Source organism: Aspergillus piperis (assembly GCF_003184755.1).
Source record: "Aspergillus piperis CBS 112811 unplaced genomic scaffold BO85scaffold_17, whole genome shotgun sequence".
NCBI lineage: Eukaryota > Fungi > Ascomycota > Eurotiomycetes > Eurotiales > Aspergillaceae > Aspergillus > Aspergillus piperis.
This window is the reverse complement of record NW_020291607.1, coordinates 137,238-151,781: the sequence shown is the minus strand read 5'-3', so window position 1 is coordinate 151,781 and position 14,544 is coordinate 137,238. Positions and strand designations below refer to the sequence as shown.

The following is a 14,544-nucleotide window of genomic DNA, read 5'->3' as shown; positions in this document are numbered from 1 at the left end:
ATTGAAATCAAACCGCCAACGAAAAATCCCCAAAGAAATCCTGCCAAGCAGTAGGGAAATAAAACAAATCTAGCCCCGGAAAATCCCACTCCCGGACAAACTGCTCAGGTATAAAACTCTGCAGATCGGCCTGCGCATCAAATAACTCCCAAAATGGCGTCATCACATTGGTGCCCGGTTGATTGGTATCCCCTCCCTCCCCTCCACTACTCATTTCTCCTGCCTCCTCAATTGAGGCACCATTTACCTCCCTTTCCTGCAACACACGACTATATTTCTCAATACTCAATCGCAATATCTGCATATAGATATTATTGTTATTTCCTATCCCTGTTGTTGTTGTCGCTGTTGCTGTCGTTGTGGCCGATTCCCCGTTCGTCCTAGTTAGCTCATCAAGGAGTCTATTTCCATGATCTAGAAGTTCCATGTGCTCTTCTTTTTGTTCGGGGACGAGGCGAGATAGCTTTAGGAGCAAGAGGAAGCAGAAGGCGCACTTGGCCCAGACGAAATCCATGGCGTATTTTAGTTTGGCGAGGTAGAAGTCGGGTTCGAGGCTGATTAGGCGGAGATGTTTTCGGGCGCTGGATTTGGCGGTTAGGAGGATGTTTTGTTCGATTGGGGACATTTCTCTATGTCGTCATACGGATTAGTAGGTAGATATGGTTTGATTTAGGGTTTTGGAGGGAAGGATAGTATGTACGCGACGTTCCCTACGCCCATGGAGCGGAGCGCTTTGCAGTGCAGGATTAACTCGGCCCAGCATTTTTGGACTCGTAGGGCCGCGAGGAGGAAGGGGCGTTCTTCGGTGGCAGATGGGGAGTTTTCTGGTTTTGTTATTAGGGCTGATATATCGGTTTGGGCATGGTGCTATATGGTGGTGGTACCGATGATGCGTAGCCAGTCGCTGGTTGAGATTAGTTGGAGAATTTTGTGATGAAGATGCTTGCTAGGAATTTACTTACTCGAACCAAAGATCGAGATCTACCTTGGCTTCGTGTACAAACTCTGTGATATCCGATCTTTGGAGTGTTTCTTTGGCGTCAAGTGTATCGTTGACCCTTGCTACCATCTTGTTATTCAGCCTGTCAGAATCCTAGATTGTAAGGCGCTTACCACGTATTATATTCAGCTATTCAAATTAGTTACTACAGTGGTCATAAGTCCAAGACAGACACACTCACCTCCACCTGGGAAAAAAGTCGTAAATCCAAGACCGTAGACGTATGATGGCGAAGCAGAATGCGACATCGATGAGCGTTTCCTGTCACCCGGATGCCAGGAGGCTTCCCGCCGTCGACATGGAATCTGTTTATGCCTTCTTAGCATGCGCATATACCTGACTGGTACTGCATACTCACATATGATCAAGTACCAAGAGACCAAACCAAGTCCTGGATTTGCGCATGAGTGTACGCTCTTCATCATCCACCATCACACCTGTCACATCATGAACCCCTGCTGTATCTTTCATCGTCAGTCTCTGTATCAACTCCTCAAAGGCTTCATCCAGCCCCAGATCCAACGCCATTCTAGTTGCAAACGATAGGATCAAGGACCGCTCAGCAGAGTAGCAAGCTACAATGAGCAATGCCTGCACGGACTCCAAGCAATTGAGGTTCTTGTTCTGAATAACCACATTGATGGATCTTTTGAGTTCGGCATGGAGTAGATCGGGAATCTGAGATCCAGACCCTGGAATCGTCAGTGACTTGTCACTTATTCCACTGGATTCTGTATCAAGCGTACTGATCTCAACTCGACTGCCAATCGTGCAGATAGCATTGAACAGAATGCTACTCCGAGCGCGCACAGAGTTGAACGTGTCGATATCTGGATCGAATACCGGGATATACCTATCCTAATTCCCTCTGCATAAGCCCTGAAAATCATATCAAGAAATGAGACCACATACGCAGCCTTGAAAGAACCTATACTGCATATTAGCAAACACCAGGAAACAGCACCAAACATGACAGCAACATACGTCCTAAAGCACGACATAGCCTGATCAGCCGTCATCATCCCCTTACTAATAAAATCCAATACTGGCTCTTCCTTGATATCGAACCCCGAGCGTCGCAACCTGGTAGGCCGAGCAGCCTCCATCCCAGGAGTCTGGTACTGGAATACGCCAGCATCATGATCCCTATGGGTCATAGGGTATCTAGCGCCTCGCCAATGATGGTACCCACCCATTCGTCCCGTAGCAAGAAACGTGGGCATCGTCCCAGGATCAGACATAACATGCGCGGAAGCCGGAGAAGTGACAGCAATCTGCTGCTGTTGCTGCGTAGACTGACGTAGTAGTAGCTCGTTCACATTGCTCAATTGCTCCCGTAGACGCTGTACTTCTGCTTCGACATTCTCCAGGCGTCTGAACATAGTACCATGATCAGCAAACAAACAGCATCTCCAACCGGGAATAAGAGGGAGATGCATACAGAACAGCAGGATCCTTTGGAACCTCAAAGAATACACATCGTTTCCTTGCACGTTTACATCTATCCGTCTTCATTAGCATACTCCTCTTAGAATTCAATAGTATATACGTACCTCGTACATGGCCGTTCACCATCGCATTTGACCTATACCACCCAACATATTAGTAAAGCAATACCATCGAACCCAAGACACGGTGTCACAGTATGTAAGAAAGATGACGTACTTTCGACTGCCGACAAGAAGTACATGCTTTCTAGATCATTTAATCATATATATTAGCAGTGCTTCTTTTATCTAGACGGTAGCTACTGCGCTAGTAGCATCAGCAGCTCATGTAACTCCCAAGGAGACATAGGACTCAAATCAAGCATGCATACCGGGATACGCTTCTTCCCAACTGGAGCGGATACCGCGCAGGAGGATTCCTCGTCTGAGTCCATTATTAACTTTCCGAATAAGTATAGATGTTTGCACTAGATTAGAAATAAGTCTGCGTTGATTAATGCAGGGTATGCGCACTGATCGTCGGAAGAAGGAGTCGGTTTGGAATGGGGTAAGTAGATTGAATAGGGATGGCATGAGAGGAAAAGGCGGGGCCCCACGCCGTCGCCGGGGGATTGCCGAGTCGGCTATTGGAAGGTACTAACTACGAACTTGGTTTGATTGCGGTTGGGTTTTATTTACCGGCTGTCTACTTTCTTGTTCAAGTTTTATACTAAGAACATGGTAGCACCTTATTGAGTTATTCTCCGGAGACTGAAAAACATGATAACACGAAATGAACGCTATAAACATAACCCGCAATTCCTCAAGACATTCCATCATTCCTTACCGCATTGGCGTGAAGAGCCCGCTCTTAGTATACATAGACGAAATCCTCATTCTCCCAGTCCGTCAGGTCCTTGAACGCATTGTCGTCACCAAGCGTCTCCTGGGGCGCTTCAGTCTTGTCGATTGGGACTGCTCCTACGGCTTGCATGGAGTGATCGATGATCTTCGCGCTCTTTCCCATGCTCACGCGCTTCTTCTCATGTCTCTTGTTGAGGAAGTAGAGGTATCCCATGTTCAATCTAAAAGTAGATGAGTAGGTGAAGCTAAATCACGGTGTGGAGGACTCACGCGCAAAGCAGGATGAGGACGCAGAACATGGCGAGACTGTTTGTATTCATGATTAGTCTTGTAAACAGTCAATCATTGGCTCTTTTCAGGCTTACTTGGAGAGCAGACCACGTCTGTATAGCGGTGCTTCAGTTGTAGTGTACAGATTCGATCCTAGGACCTGTTTCATGTCAATGTTTGACCCTGCTTTCCGGACCGGTTGGGTTACATACGTTACCGGCACATTGTCCAACGAGTAGAATACCGTTCACAAGCTTCTTCTTCGTTTCGCCTCCTGTGTTACCCGCGGACCACGAGTAGATCAAGGGTGCTATAGTCTGTTAGCTTGGGCCCGTTTGCGCAATTCATAGAGACGTACTAATTCCTGGGTATACAGAGATCTAGCAAATATTAGCGAGCATATACAGACATGAGCATAAAACTTACAATGTAATATCCTGCAAGCAGTGCCCCATTGTGATTACCATCATGCGGAATCTGCAACAACATCACACATCCCGCAATAGCAGGCAAACAGAGCAAAGCTATAACAGGACCCTTCATCTGGAGCTTAGTCGCCATCCACGCCCCTCCCATAGTTGCAATGAGCTGAACAGCGCCAAAAGGTATATTGAAGAGGATTGTGTCAAATTGGTTGAATCCGAATGCTTCGATAATCAATGGCCCAAAGGTCGAGATGCCGCCGCTGGGGATTCTGTGATACCGTCAATATGTTCCGCTTCGATGCTCGAATAAAAGTATCTTACGAAATTGAGAACATCAAAGCAAACCAGAAGAAAGACTTGATATCGAGGCAGGTTTCTTTCACATGCTGCCATTTCCACTCGTGCGTTTCGATACCTTGCTGATTCATACGAAGTCTAATCACAGTTGTGAGCATTTGGCGCGTTCTTTTAACAACTGCATAGTAGTTACCTTTCAATAGCCGTAACTTTATCCTCTTCATGAAGAAATTTGGACTTCATCGGTGAGTCCGGCATCAGAATACTAGTCAAAAAGGTCAGGAGGGTATAACGTTCGTTGTTGAAACGGCATGTCTCACAATACAACGGCAGAGAAAACAATCGTGATGAGCCCGAAAAACAAGAAGATAATCTGTGGTACAGTTAGCAACTCGCTTACATGATGGTGAAGATAACCCACCTGATAGGGCTCGAAGACCGAAGATCCAATGTGACCAAGACCGTAGGTTATCAGACTTCCAAACTAGATCGTAATGCCCATTAGTAGTCATACATAACAAGTAGGTCGGAGACAGAACTCACCATGTTCACCACCCCGTTCATAGCATACCATGAACCAAGCCGGACGGGCTGTTCGCGTCGTCGATACCACATTTGCGTGATCGCAATGAACGCCGGCGCTTGTCATCCAACCTCAGCACTAGTACCAGAACAGCCAACTGTGGCCAGAGGGAATACTCACGTATACCAGCTTCAAAGAGGCCTAAAAACATCCGACAAACCAACAACTTCGCAAACGTATTCGCTGGGGTCATGCATGTCAGGGCAATGCCCCAGAAAAAGGTCGTACATGCCAGGAACTTCCCCAGAGGCACTTTGACCAGGATGTAGGCGACGAACGGCTGAGCAACGAGTTGCACCAGGTAGACGACCGCCCCCAGCCACGAGTATTCCTGCCCATGAAGATGGGCCTTCTCAACCAGACCAAAGACCGACGCGTATGAGAGAGTCGACTTGTCAACCTGCTGCAGGAAATAGATTCCTAGCAGAATAGGCAAGAGTCTAAGGTCAATCTTCCGAAGGACTTTGGCGTTGTTCTCGGGTGTTAGGATGGCTGAAGAACCTGCGTCTCTCATGAGGTCAAGAGCTGTATCCTGAGTAGGTTCGTTTGCATGCTGCAGCTCCCGACGGGGCGCGGTCTCGATAGATTCAATATGCTCATCTTGTGTCTTGTCTGCGGGCGTTGTTCCTTGTTTGTGGGACATGGTTCCTCGTCTGTTCTTCTGTAGTCGAACTGTACTTGAAATAGCCCTAACAAGACGACCGCCTTTCAAGTAGGAAAAATGAGCGTCTTAACCTTCAGCAAGAGTAATTCAGGACGAAGAGAAGATTTCCTAAGGACAAGATAAAACCCAGACAAAAGCCACACAGCACTGGGTAATAGCATATCCCCCTTCATCGTACACCTACACTCCAAAGGGCGACCCCGTGGGGAAAGCCTCATCCTCTGCCCCGGACGGAAGCAGCCCAAACCCGACGCGGGAGCGAATCAATTCAGCCATGGCTCGTCACGACGCCCATGACAAGATTAGCGTCAAGGTAGTCGTTCCATCCCGGCAACACACCACGGGATAACATGACGTGGAAACTGTCGGACATTATCCGATGCGACGTCCAATGAATTGCAGTCGTGTCATCACCATGCAGGCAAATTCATGGGAGTGGGGAGATACTTGACGTTGAATAGCGTCTAGCTTCGGATTTCGGGCACGAAAAGCGAAGGACCGAGTAGACAGAATATCTCCAGCTTCGCTTGGGTGTGGGTCACGGGGACGCGGGGGAGCACAAAGTGTGGGGGAAAATGAACTAACCCAGTAGGACTAGGACAAAGTAGTGCCTTGTGCCAGACATGTCGGAGATACTCCCCGAAATCCGACTATACAGCTCCACGCTGGTGGGCCTCAACGGCACTGCTCCTCACGCAATGCCGGTGGGACAGAGGCATGTAGAATAACTCAAATAGAGCGGTATCCAAGCTTGGATCCGGTTCCTGTAGTTGTATCCTCATTCGTATCCTAGACTTTGTACTCACAGTCACTCAATTGACTCTGACCTAGGGAGTACACACAACAATGCCTCAAAAAGAGTTCGTCCCTAAGACTTATCAAGAGTCTCCAACTGGGGCTCAAGACTCCTCTTCTGTACATCTCCGCTCGAGCCCCGATGAGCGTTCCTTCGACTTCTCCTTTGAACCAATTCGCGAGAACCTATTCAGAGTCACCTTCTCGTCGCAAGACCATCCTCTCGCTCCCTTCCCCAGTGTGACCAAGCCAGCAACAAACCTAGATGGAGTCCAAGTCTCCACATCAGGCGGTTCGAATCAAAAGACAATCGAAGTGGGAGGCGTAACAGCGTCCGTTGAGTGGAGCAACACCCCAGTCGTCTCCCTATCATGGAAGGGCACCGAGAAGCCCTTATATCGCGATCTGCCACTTCGCTCCTATGTCGCAGACTCCACCGGTATTGCACACTACACAGAGCATGACCGTGATTGCCTTCACGTTGGACTTGGCGAGAAAAGAGCTCCCATGGACCTCACAGGACGCCATTTCCAGCTCTCGGCCACCGACAGCTTCGGATATGATGTTTACAACACCGATCCTCTATACAAGCACATTCCTCTGCTGATCAAGGCGTCGCCTGATGGATGCGTGGCCATCTTCTCGACAACACATGGCAGAGGCACCTGGTCTGTCGGCTCGGAGGTCGACGGCCTTTGGGGCCACTTCAAAGTCTACCGTCAAGACTACGGCGGATTGGAGCAGTACCTCATCGTCGGCAAGACGCTCAAGGACGTTGTGCGTTCCTACGCAGAGCTTGTCGGTCTTCCGATCCTCGTCCCCAGATGGGCATATGGCTACATCTCAGGCGGATACAAGTACACCATGCTTGACGACCCGCCTGCTCACGAGGCATTGATGGAGTTCGCAGACAAGCTGGAGGAGCACGGCATTCCCTGCTCCGCACACCAAATGAGCTCTGGATACTCGATCGCCGAAACCGAGCCTAAGGTCCGCAATGTCTTCACATGGAACAAACATCGCTTCCCCAATCCCGAAGAGTGGATTGCCAAATACCATGGTCGGGGTATCCGCCTTCTCTCCAACATTAAACCCTTCCTGCTCGCCTCACACCCCGACTTCCAGAAGCTCATTGATTCGAACGGGTTCTTCAAGGACCCTGCGAGCAACAAGCCGGGCTACATGCGACTGTGGAGTGCCGGAGGCGCAACAGGAGGTGACGGATGTCACATCGACTTTTCATCCGCTGTTGCGTTCAAATGGTGGTATGACGGCGTGCAGAGCCTGAAGCGCGCGGGAATCGACGCCATGTGGAACGACAACAACGAGTACACGCTCCCAGACGACGATTGGAAGTTAGCATTGGACGAGCCAACCGTCTCCGAGGCCGTCAAGAAGGGCGTCGAGAACTCCGTCGGACAGTGGGGTCGCGCCATGCACACCGAACTCATGGGCAAAGCCTCCCATGATGCTCTTCTCAACATTGAGCCCAATCACAGACCATTCGTCCTGACTCGCAGTGCCACGGCAGGTACAATGCGCTACGCTGCCAGCACCTGGAGCGGAGACAACGTGACCAGCTGGGAGGGCATGAAGGGAGCGAACGCTCTGTCCCTCAGCGCAGGTATCTCTCTTCTGCAGTGCTGCGGTCACGATATCGGAGGATTCGAAGGACCTCAGCCCTCTCCTGAGCTGCTGCTCAGGTGGATCCAACTGGGTATCCACTCGCCTCGGTTCGCCATCAACTGCTTCAAGACCTCTCCTGGAAACAGCTCCGTCGGAGACGTCATCGAGCCATGGATGTACCCCGAGATCACCCCTCTCGTCCGCGATACAATCAAGCGTCGCTACGAGATCCTCCCTTACATCTACTCCCTTGGTCTTGAAAGCCATCTGACCGCGTCCCCGCCACAGCGCTGGGTAGGATGGGGCTATGAATCGGACCCAGAGGTATGGACCAAGGCCCTGAAATCGGGCGACGAGCAGTTCTGGTTCGGTGACACCATCATGGTCGGCGGTGTCTACGAGCCCGGCGTCAGCGTTGCCAAGTTATACCTCCCCCGTAAGGCTAATGACAAGTTCGACTTCGGATACGTGAACATGAACGAGCCTTATAACTATCTCGCCTCCGGACAATGGGTGGAAGTGCCCTCCGAATGGAGGAAGAGTATTCCCCTTCTGGCCAGAATCGGCGGAGCTATCCCTGTCGGAAAGCCAGTTCATACCAGGGTTCCTGGTGATGACACTCCGGCTTCTGTGGCTGTGAAAGAGATTGATGACTACCGTGGAGTCGAAATCTTCCCGCCCCGTGGCAGTTCTCACGGCCAGGTGTTCAGCACTACTTGGTTTGAAGATGATGGTATCTCGCTTGAGGCGCGCATCTCGGAGTATACTATTACGTATAGTTCCACGGAGGAGAAGGTTATTGTTGGATTCTCTCGTGATGAGAAGTCTGGATTTGTTCCTGCCTGGAAGGATCTTGATATCGTCCTTCATAATGGCGATGAGAGACGCGTTGTGTCGGATATTGGAAAGACTGTGGAGTATAAGGGTAAGGACTCTCGGGGACGCGTGGTTTATACCTTGAAGAACTAGATAGGGGATGTTGTGGTTGGTTTAGAAAGCTCGTTGAAGCTTTTGGCAACACGTGGTGGAAATTGTTTGCTTGGAACAGAATGATTGATGCATGATGATAGATGTCGGTGGCGTTAGATAGTATAGAAGAGATCGTGTTTTGAATCAACTGTTTGTTGTGACACACATAAATAACTTCTAGTTATAATGATACCTATTAGTAAGTACCCATAGGACGATGAGGCTGACTGGAACGCAATCAACCAAGGCGTAAGGCGTGGTCGGCCATGAACTGCGCAAACAGTTAAGGGGAACAAATGGACAAGACTATCCTAATCCATGAGACTAGACCAGAAGATCAATTCAAATAGCATTGTTGATACATGATATAACACCAGAGAAAAGGAAAATTTACAATGTCCTATACAATACAATCCCAGCCGAAAGTTCAGATGTAGACAGACAGATATCAATAAGAGCAATAGTCAACACTTCGACTCTATTCGTCATCCTTGGAAGCCCCTTCCTTAGGCTTGTCGAGCGGGCTTCCCTCAGAAGGAACTTCCTCAGACACAAGATCCTGAGAGGCTTCAGGCGTCTGTCCTTCCGCGGTCTCCAGAGTCGTCTCCTCTACTTGCTGACGGAGTGGTTGCATGAGTTTATACGTCCACTCACCCTTACGCGCTTGCGCCAATCTTCTCTGCTGACCCGCTTCTCCTGCCCGTCCCAGCACACCAGCAATCAGAGTCACGGAACGCAAACTGTCGTCGTTGGCAGGGATGGGGTATGTGACACGGGTCGGGTCGGCGTCAGTGTCGATGATACCGATAGTCGGGACGTTGTTGAGACCACACTCGTGCAACAGGACAACGTTCTCGACGGGGTTCAAGCAAACAACAAGGTCGGGCTTAAGTGCACGGTAACCTTCCAATTCCTCTTTCCAGAGGTCCTCAATCGTCTCATCGAAGCCGTTCACGATCTTCTTTTCGCAATGGCCCAAGATCTGCTGGCCATTGGTCAAGCTACCAGGGATCCAACGCTCGAAAATGTGATATCCCTGAGCCAGTTCCGCGGCTCTGACCACCGCACGCTTCTGACCCTTTCGCGTGCCCGCAAAGAGAACCAATCCACCCCGGTAGGCAACTTCCTCCACAATCTTGGCCGCACGTCGGAGGTAAGCCGCCGTGATGTCAAGAGAGATGATGTGAGTCCCCTCCCTGATACCGAAGATATAGCGCGAGTTCTGGGGGTTCCAGCGGGAAGTCGAGTGTCCAAGGTGTGTCTGGTTGGCGAGGAGCATTTCGAGGGTAACGTCGGTGGCTTTGGGAGGGTTCTTAAGGAGGCTCTCTGGCCGGTAGACGCCGGTCACATCGCTACCGAGACTGTGGAATTTGATCCCTGAAAAGAAGACGGTATGTTAGCTTTCCCTTCAGGCAGCGGCAGGTCTCACGGCCATGATGTTGCGGTACTTACTGCGGAGCGTGTTCGGATCCAAATTCTCTTGTGCACCAGACGTACCAGGCTCCGGCACGGCAACAGCCGGTGCAGGCGTCTCTAGTTGAGGTGCTTGCTCCGCAACGATAGTCTGTACTGGGGTCTGGCCAGTCGTCTCGGTGGAAGAGAATCGGGACAAGATGCGCGACTGACGGGGAAGAGCCCGAAGCTGGCGGCCTGAATGAAGACGGTGGAATCAGCACCAATATTCCCTATCAATTATTCCAATCCATAGAATAAACTCACTTTGCCGCACAAGTTGCCGAACAATCATACTGTCTTGTGTTGGCCGGAGTTCTGGTCTATCGCAGCTGGTTCAAGGGAATCTTCCGCTCGAACTTTTGATGTCGGGCTTGGCAACAACAGGCGCCTGAGGCGGGTAATAATACGCTAAGCCGTTTACGGAATCAGTTTTAGATGTCGGGGAAATCAACTTGATCTCAGATTACTACTACTTGCTTACTTCGTAATTGAAGCACACCACCTGAACGTTGATTTTTCTGTTCCAGAGAACCGCCAAACACAAATATGACTTACCTACCAGTTCCTAGCAACGAGAGACAACGTCAAACGAACCAACAGTAACACTCGCATATCGCCCAGACCGCCAAACCATCACTCACCAGCAGAGACCAAACACAACAGCCCAATAACAAACCGTACTGACACTCCTCCGACATCTCCCGGAAAGAGTACGCAGGATGTCACTTAATTCCACCAATCGACCACTACATCCCCTAGACCATCATGCAGAACACAGCACAGTTAGCCAACCGCCCAGATGCCAATCTGCAAGTACAAAGTAGGGTAGGTTGGTAAAAATACATAACCAGCATATCGATACACAGAGAGAAAGCGACGATCATATACATAAAACCGAACATGCTCCGCCCCAAAACGAGGCAAACAATTGCCTATGAAGCGACACGCGTACTCACCAATGATCCTTGGTCCATGTTATTTGTCAGGTCATATGTCAAAAGTCAACTTGGAGTGTGTGGGTGATCCGTCCGACCCTTTAACCGCTCGGTCTCAGCCACGATCATTGATGGACTGTCTGTCTATCTATCTATCTGTTTAAGGTAACCGAGATGTCAAGGTGGGAATTTTGGGTTAGAGGGAATAAGTAAGCCGGGGCATGTTGGGCCGCAGAAGTTTCGCACTATTCGCTTTGGGTAAGTGTGCTTTTTCTCATCTTGGGATGTTTACCATCGTATTGTAGACAAGACGAGGAGGTTACATCGATCTGTTTCTTTATCCCTCTAGATCGCGTGACGTGGGGTTAGATAGTTGGGGAGAAGAAATGCAAAGAGGCATTTTTTTTTTATTTCCGTGGAATGTGCGGGTTTCTTGTTTCTTGTCGGATACTAAACCGGCAATACTACTAGTATCCTTTGGAGGTATCTTTGTGAGGGGGCCAAAACTCCTGCTGTTAGTAGTATCAGAAGTTACAGCAGACATTACTGGTTGATGATGAGCTGGCTTTCGCTGATCACCTTCAGAATGATTCGACTTATTTTCCGGCATGAGAACAGACAGAAAAGCAAAGGGTGGGGTCGGGTCGTCGAGACTTTTCCACCCCGCCACCAACCTGAAGCCCCTCATCCTGTTAACATCATGGGGCGAAACTCAAATGCGTGAAGATCGGTCAAGTGGTGGGTGGTGGGAGGGCGATTTTCTCTCCAAGAAAGGAGCTACCTGGGAATTTATGATTCTACAACTGGCAAAATGACTGCTCAGGAGCCAAAAGTAAATGAGGCCAAAGACTGTATGATTCTTCGTAACGTAACCACAGAAGAGCTATGTAGACTGGAATACAGCGTTGGTATCAAGATTAAGAATTTCATCCGCGCCGGGTATGTGTAACAAGCAAAGCGATCTCAGTAATAGCAATGAGAAGAAAATGTAGAAAAAGCGATTCAATAATTCTTCATCCAAAACCCGGCCGGCCGAACGAAGCAAAAGTCGAAATTTCAGTCATTCACGGTAGTCGCAAGGAAATTCGTAAGAATAAGCAGGAAGAAAGCAATCGGTTTAGGAGAGAAGGAGAACCGTCTATCGCTTGAAGAAGCCGCCGAGCTGGTCCATCATGCCACCGCCGCCGTGGTGGGACTGGCCACCCTGAGGGGGGTAACCACCATAGCTGCTCTGGTAGTCCTGCTGCTGCTCATCCTTGTGCTTGTGCTTCTTGATGGCATCCTCGGCGATGCTTCCCATGATAGCTCCACCGATGGTTCCGAGGATTCCGTGATCGGCCTTGTGACCGGCAAATCCGCCCGCAAGACCACCGGCAATGGCACCACCGAGGCCACGCTCACCCTCCTGGGCTCCGCCGGGGGCACCCTGGTTGTATCTAGAGACAAGAAATGTTAGCTAGAGCTCATGAGTATCAAGGTACTATAGTGTATAACATACTCGCCACGCTGGTCCTGGCCGTACTGCTGACCACCCTGGTGCTGCTGGCCGTACTGGCCCTCACCATACTGGGGCTGTCCACCACCGCCGTAGTAGTCGCTGGAGGCACCACCCTGGCCGCCGTGCTGCTGGTGTTGGTGCTGGCTGTACTGATCATAGCCACCCTGCTGGCCATATCCTTGCTGCGGGGGGTATCCTTGCTGCTGGCCGTATCCACCTTGGCCGTAGCCGCCCTGGCCGTAACCACCCTGCTGGCCGTAGTAGCCCTGGTTGTTGTATCCGTCGTAGCCAGACATGGTTATGATGAGGATTGGGGTTGTAGAGGTAGTTGATTGATAGATTGGTAAGGTTGATAGAGGAAGGAAGTGGAGTGTTGGTAAGATGAACCGAAGGTAAGACAGAACGAGGGGTTCCCAGGCCTTTTATAGTGGGATATTTGGCCACTGGATAAGGTGATCTGGCACTGCAGGGCTGAGCAGGCGCAGTGCTGACTCGCCCAGAAGGTGAGCCCCACCAAGATTCAATGATGTCCCCGCTACGCCAAGAGCCCAGCGCCAGCTGAGAAAACACGGGAACAAGTAATTACGCCGTTCAGTCACAGCCCCCGGTCAGAAATTAACCCGGTTTGAAGTGAGATTACGACTTCCATTGTGGCTGTTCGTTGAGGCTGATGCCGTACGGAATCACTAGATCCCCCGCCACCATGCAGCGCGGGGTGGCTGTGCCATGTGTTCATCTTGGGCGCAGGGCGGGTGTTGATCTGGTCTTCCTTTCGGAATTGCTCCCCGCCAACCTGGGGGATCAGGTACTTTTCTTTTTTCTGCTGCTTTGCCTGACAGTGGCAAATTTCAACAAGTTTCCAATAGATCAATCATGCCTGTCATTATGCAATTACTTCGATACGCAGCGCATTACACATCCGGCCCCTTACTTTCCCTTCACCCCCTAGTCATAGTAAGCGCCAGAGCTAGCCGCGACTGGAATTTTCGGCCTCGGAGTTAGCGCGGGTACATCGGTGACGTTACCATGGTATAATATTACACATCATACCGAGCTCACATGTGGCTCTCTCACACAGCCGCCCAGTGGCTTAGCAACCATTGTCGCATATTGCATAAAATAGTCAACTGCGTGCGCACATTTACTTAGGTATGGCTGTGCGAATCCATAAATAGTACTTACTACGTACTGATGCCGCGATGCCGATACTGTATAGTACCAATACCATCTAGTCACCACCCTATTGGGCAGACTCAACATCGCAACCATCTGCTGGACTTTTTACCGAAATAAGCCCCCATAATCCCTTCCCTGGAAATGCCGGATCATCGGAATAGCACATCTCCGTGTTTGCCGGATACTCTACGTACAACTTACCCAAGTAAGTAGGTTTGTTCCTAATTGGGGTCCAAAAACGACCGGCATTAGCAGGCAGACACATTATTACACTATTAGTGTAGAATTCCGTCCGCCTAGTGTTGCGAACACGTACGAGCAGTGGAGGGATCCGGATTGAATCTGGTCTCTGAGTGGATCACTCGTCTTTGGTTCCAGACAGTTTTACTGGGTTTCGCTTCTCTTGGACCCTTGGCGGGTTGAAACTTGCAACGATCCGGGCCTCGGGGCTATGGGGCACCACTGGGCAGTTGATCAGATCAGATACGTAGATAGAGAGATGATGTGCCCGGTTTTAGGTAGTCTAGATACCTTGTAGATCGCATTTGGCCGAGTTAGCC

At 50.1% G+C, this 14,544-nt stretch overlaps 5 protein-coding genes across 5 annotated transcripts; 1 reads left to right on the top strand and 4 right to left on the bottom strand.

The window, feature by feature from the left end:
- Window positions 1–7: 7 nt before the first annotated feature.
- BO85DRAFT_461602 (putative C6 transcription factor) lies at window positions 8–2,882 on the bottom strand (the record flags this gene model as incomplete). The annotated part of the gene is made up of 14 exons (XM_025661799.1): window positions 8–629; window positions 701–824; window positions 885–904; window positions 963–1,062; window positions 1,114–1,129; window positions 1,182–1,305; window positions 1,359–1,692; window positions 1,747–1,858; window positions 1,913–1,928; window positions 1,985–2,146; window positions 2,189–2,374; window positions 2,442–2,501; window positions 2,554–2,585; window positions 2,820–2,882. 14 exons carry the CDS (start codon window positions 2,880–2,882, stop codon window positions 8–10), a joined length of 1,971 nt encoding a protein of 656 aa, XP_025512819.1.
- A 416-nt stretch (window positions 2,883–3,298) lies between these two features.
- Window positions 3,299–5,509, bottom strand: BO85DRAFT_377614 (putative MFS transporter; the record flags this gene model as incomplete). The annotated part of the gene is made up of 12 exons (XM_025656266.1): window positions 3,299–3,512; window positions 3,562–3,597; window positions 3,657–3,721; window positions 3,774–3,871; window positions 3,920–3,941; window positions 3,988–4,255; window positions 4,308–4,421; window positions 4,477–4,548; window positions 4,604–4,656; window positions 4,705–4,767; window positions 4,827–4,924; window positions 4,987–5,509. The coding sequence occupies 12 exons, from the start codon at window positions 5,507–5,509 to the stop codon at window positions 3,299–3,301; spliced, it is 1,626 nt and encodes a 541-aa protein (XP_025512818.1).
- A 798-nt stretch (window positions 5,510–6,307) lies between these two features.
- Window positions 6,308–9,082, top strand: BO85DRAFT_426222 (putative alpha-glucosidase). The gene has a single exon (XM_025658109.1). The coding sequence runs from the start codon at window positions 6,377–6,379 to the stop codon at window positions 8,918–8,920; it is 2,544 nt and encodes an 847-aa protein (XP_025512817.1). The 5' UTR covers window positions 6,308–6,376; the 3' UTR covers window positions 8,921–9,082.
- A 301-nt stretch (window positions 9,083–9,383) lies between these two features.
- Window positions 9,384–10,667, bottom strand: BO85DRAFT_522303 (mitochondrial 37S ribosomal protein uS2m; the record flags this gene model as incomplete). Its single annotated transcript, XM_025665254.1, has 3 exons — window positions 9,384–10,297; window positions 10,373–10,570; window positions 10,640–10,667. 3 exons carry the CDS (start codon window positions 10,665–10,667, stop codon window positions 9,399–9,401), a joined length of 1,125 nt encoding a protein of 374 aa, XP_025512816.1. The 3' UTR covers window positions 9,384–9,398.
- Window positions 10,668–12,125: 1,458 nt separating this feature from the next.
- hel10 (putative high expression lethality protein Hel10) lies at window positions 12,126–13,553 on the bottom strand. The gene is made up of 2 exons (XM_025660669.1): window positions 12,809–13,553; window positions 12,126–12,746 (listed from the first exon to the last, which is right to left on the bottom strand). The coding sequence occupies exons 1-2, from the start codon at window positions 13,102–13,104 to the stop codon at window positions 12,449–12,451; spliced, it is 594 nt and encodes a 197-aa protein (XP_025512815.1). The 5' UTR covers window positions 13,105–13,553; the 3' UTR covers window positions 12,126–12,448.
- Between the last annotated feature and the right edge of the window lie 991 nt (window positions 13,554–14,544).

Coding starts and splice junctions, on each gene's coding strand:
- BO85DRAFT_426222 (XM_025658109.1), top strand. CDS start 6,377: ATGCCTCAAAAAGAGTTCGTCCCTAAGACTTATCAAGAGTCTCCAACT.
- hel10 (XM_025660669.1), bottom strand. CDS start 13,104: ATGTCTGGCTACGACGGATACAACAACCAGGGCTACTACGGCCAGCAG. Junction 12,747..12,808: donor GGCCAGGACCAGCGTGGCGA/GTATGTTATACA, acceptor TCTTGTCTCTAG/ATACAACCAGGGTGCCCCCG.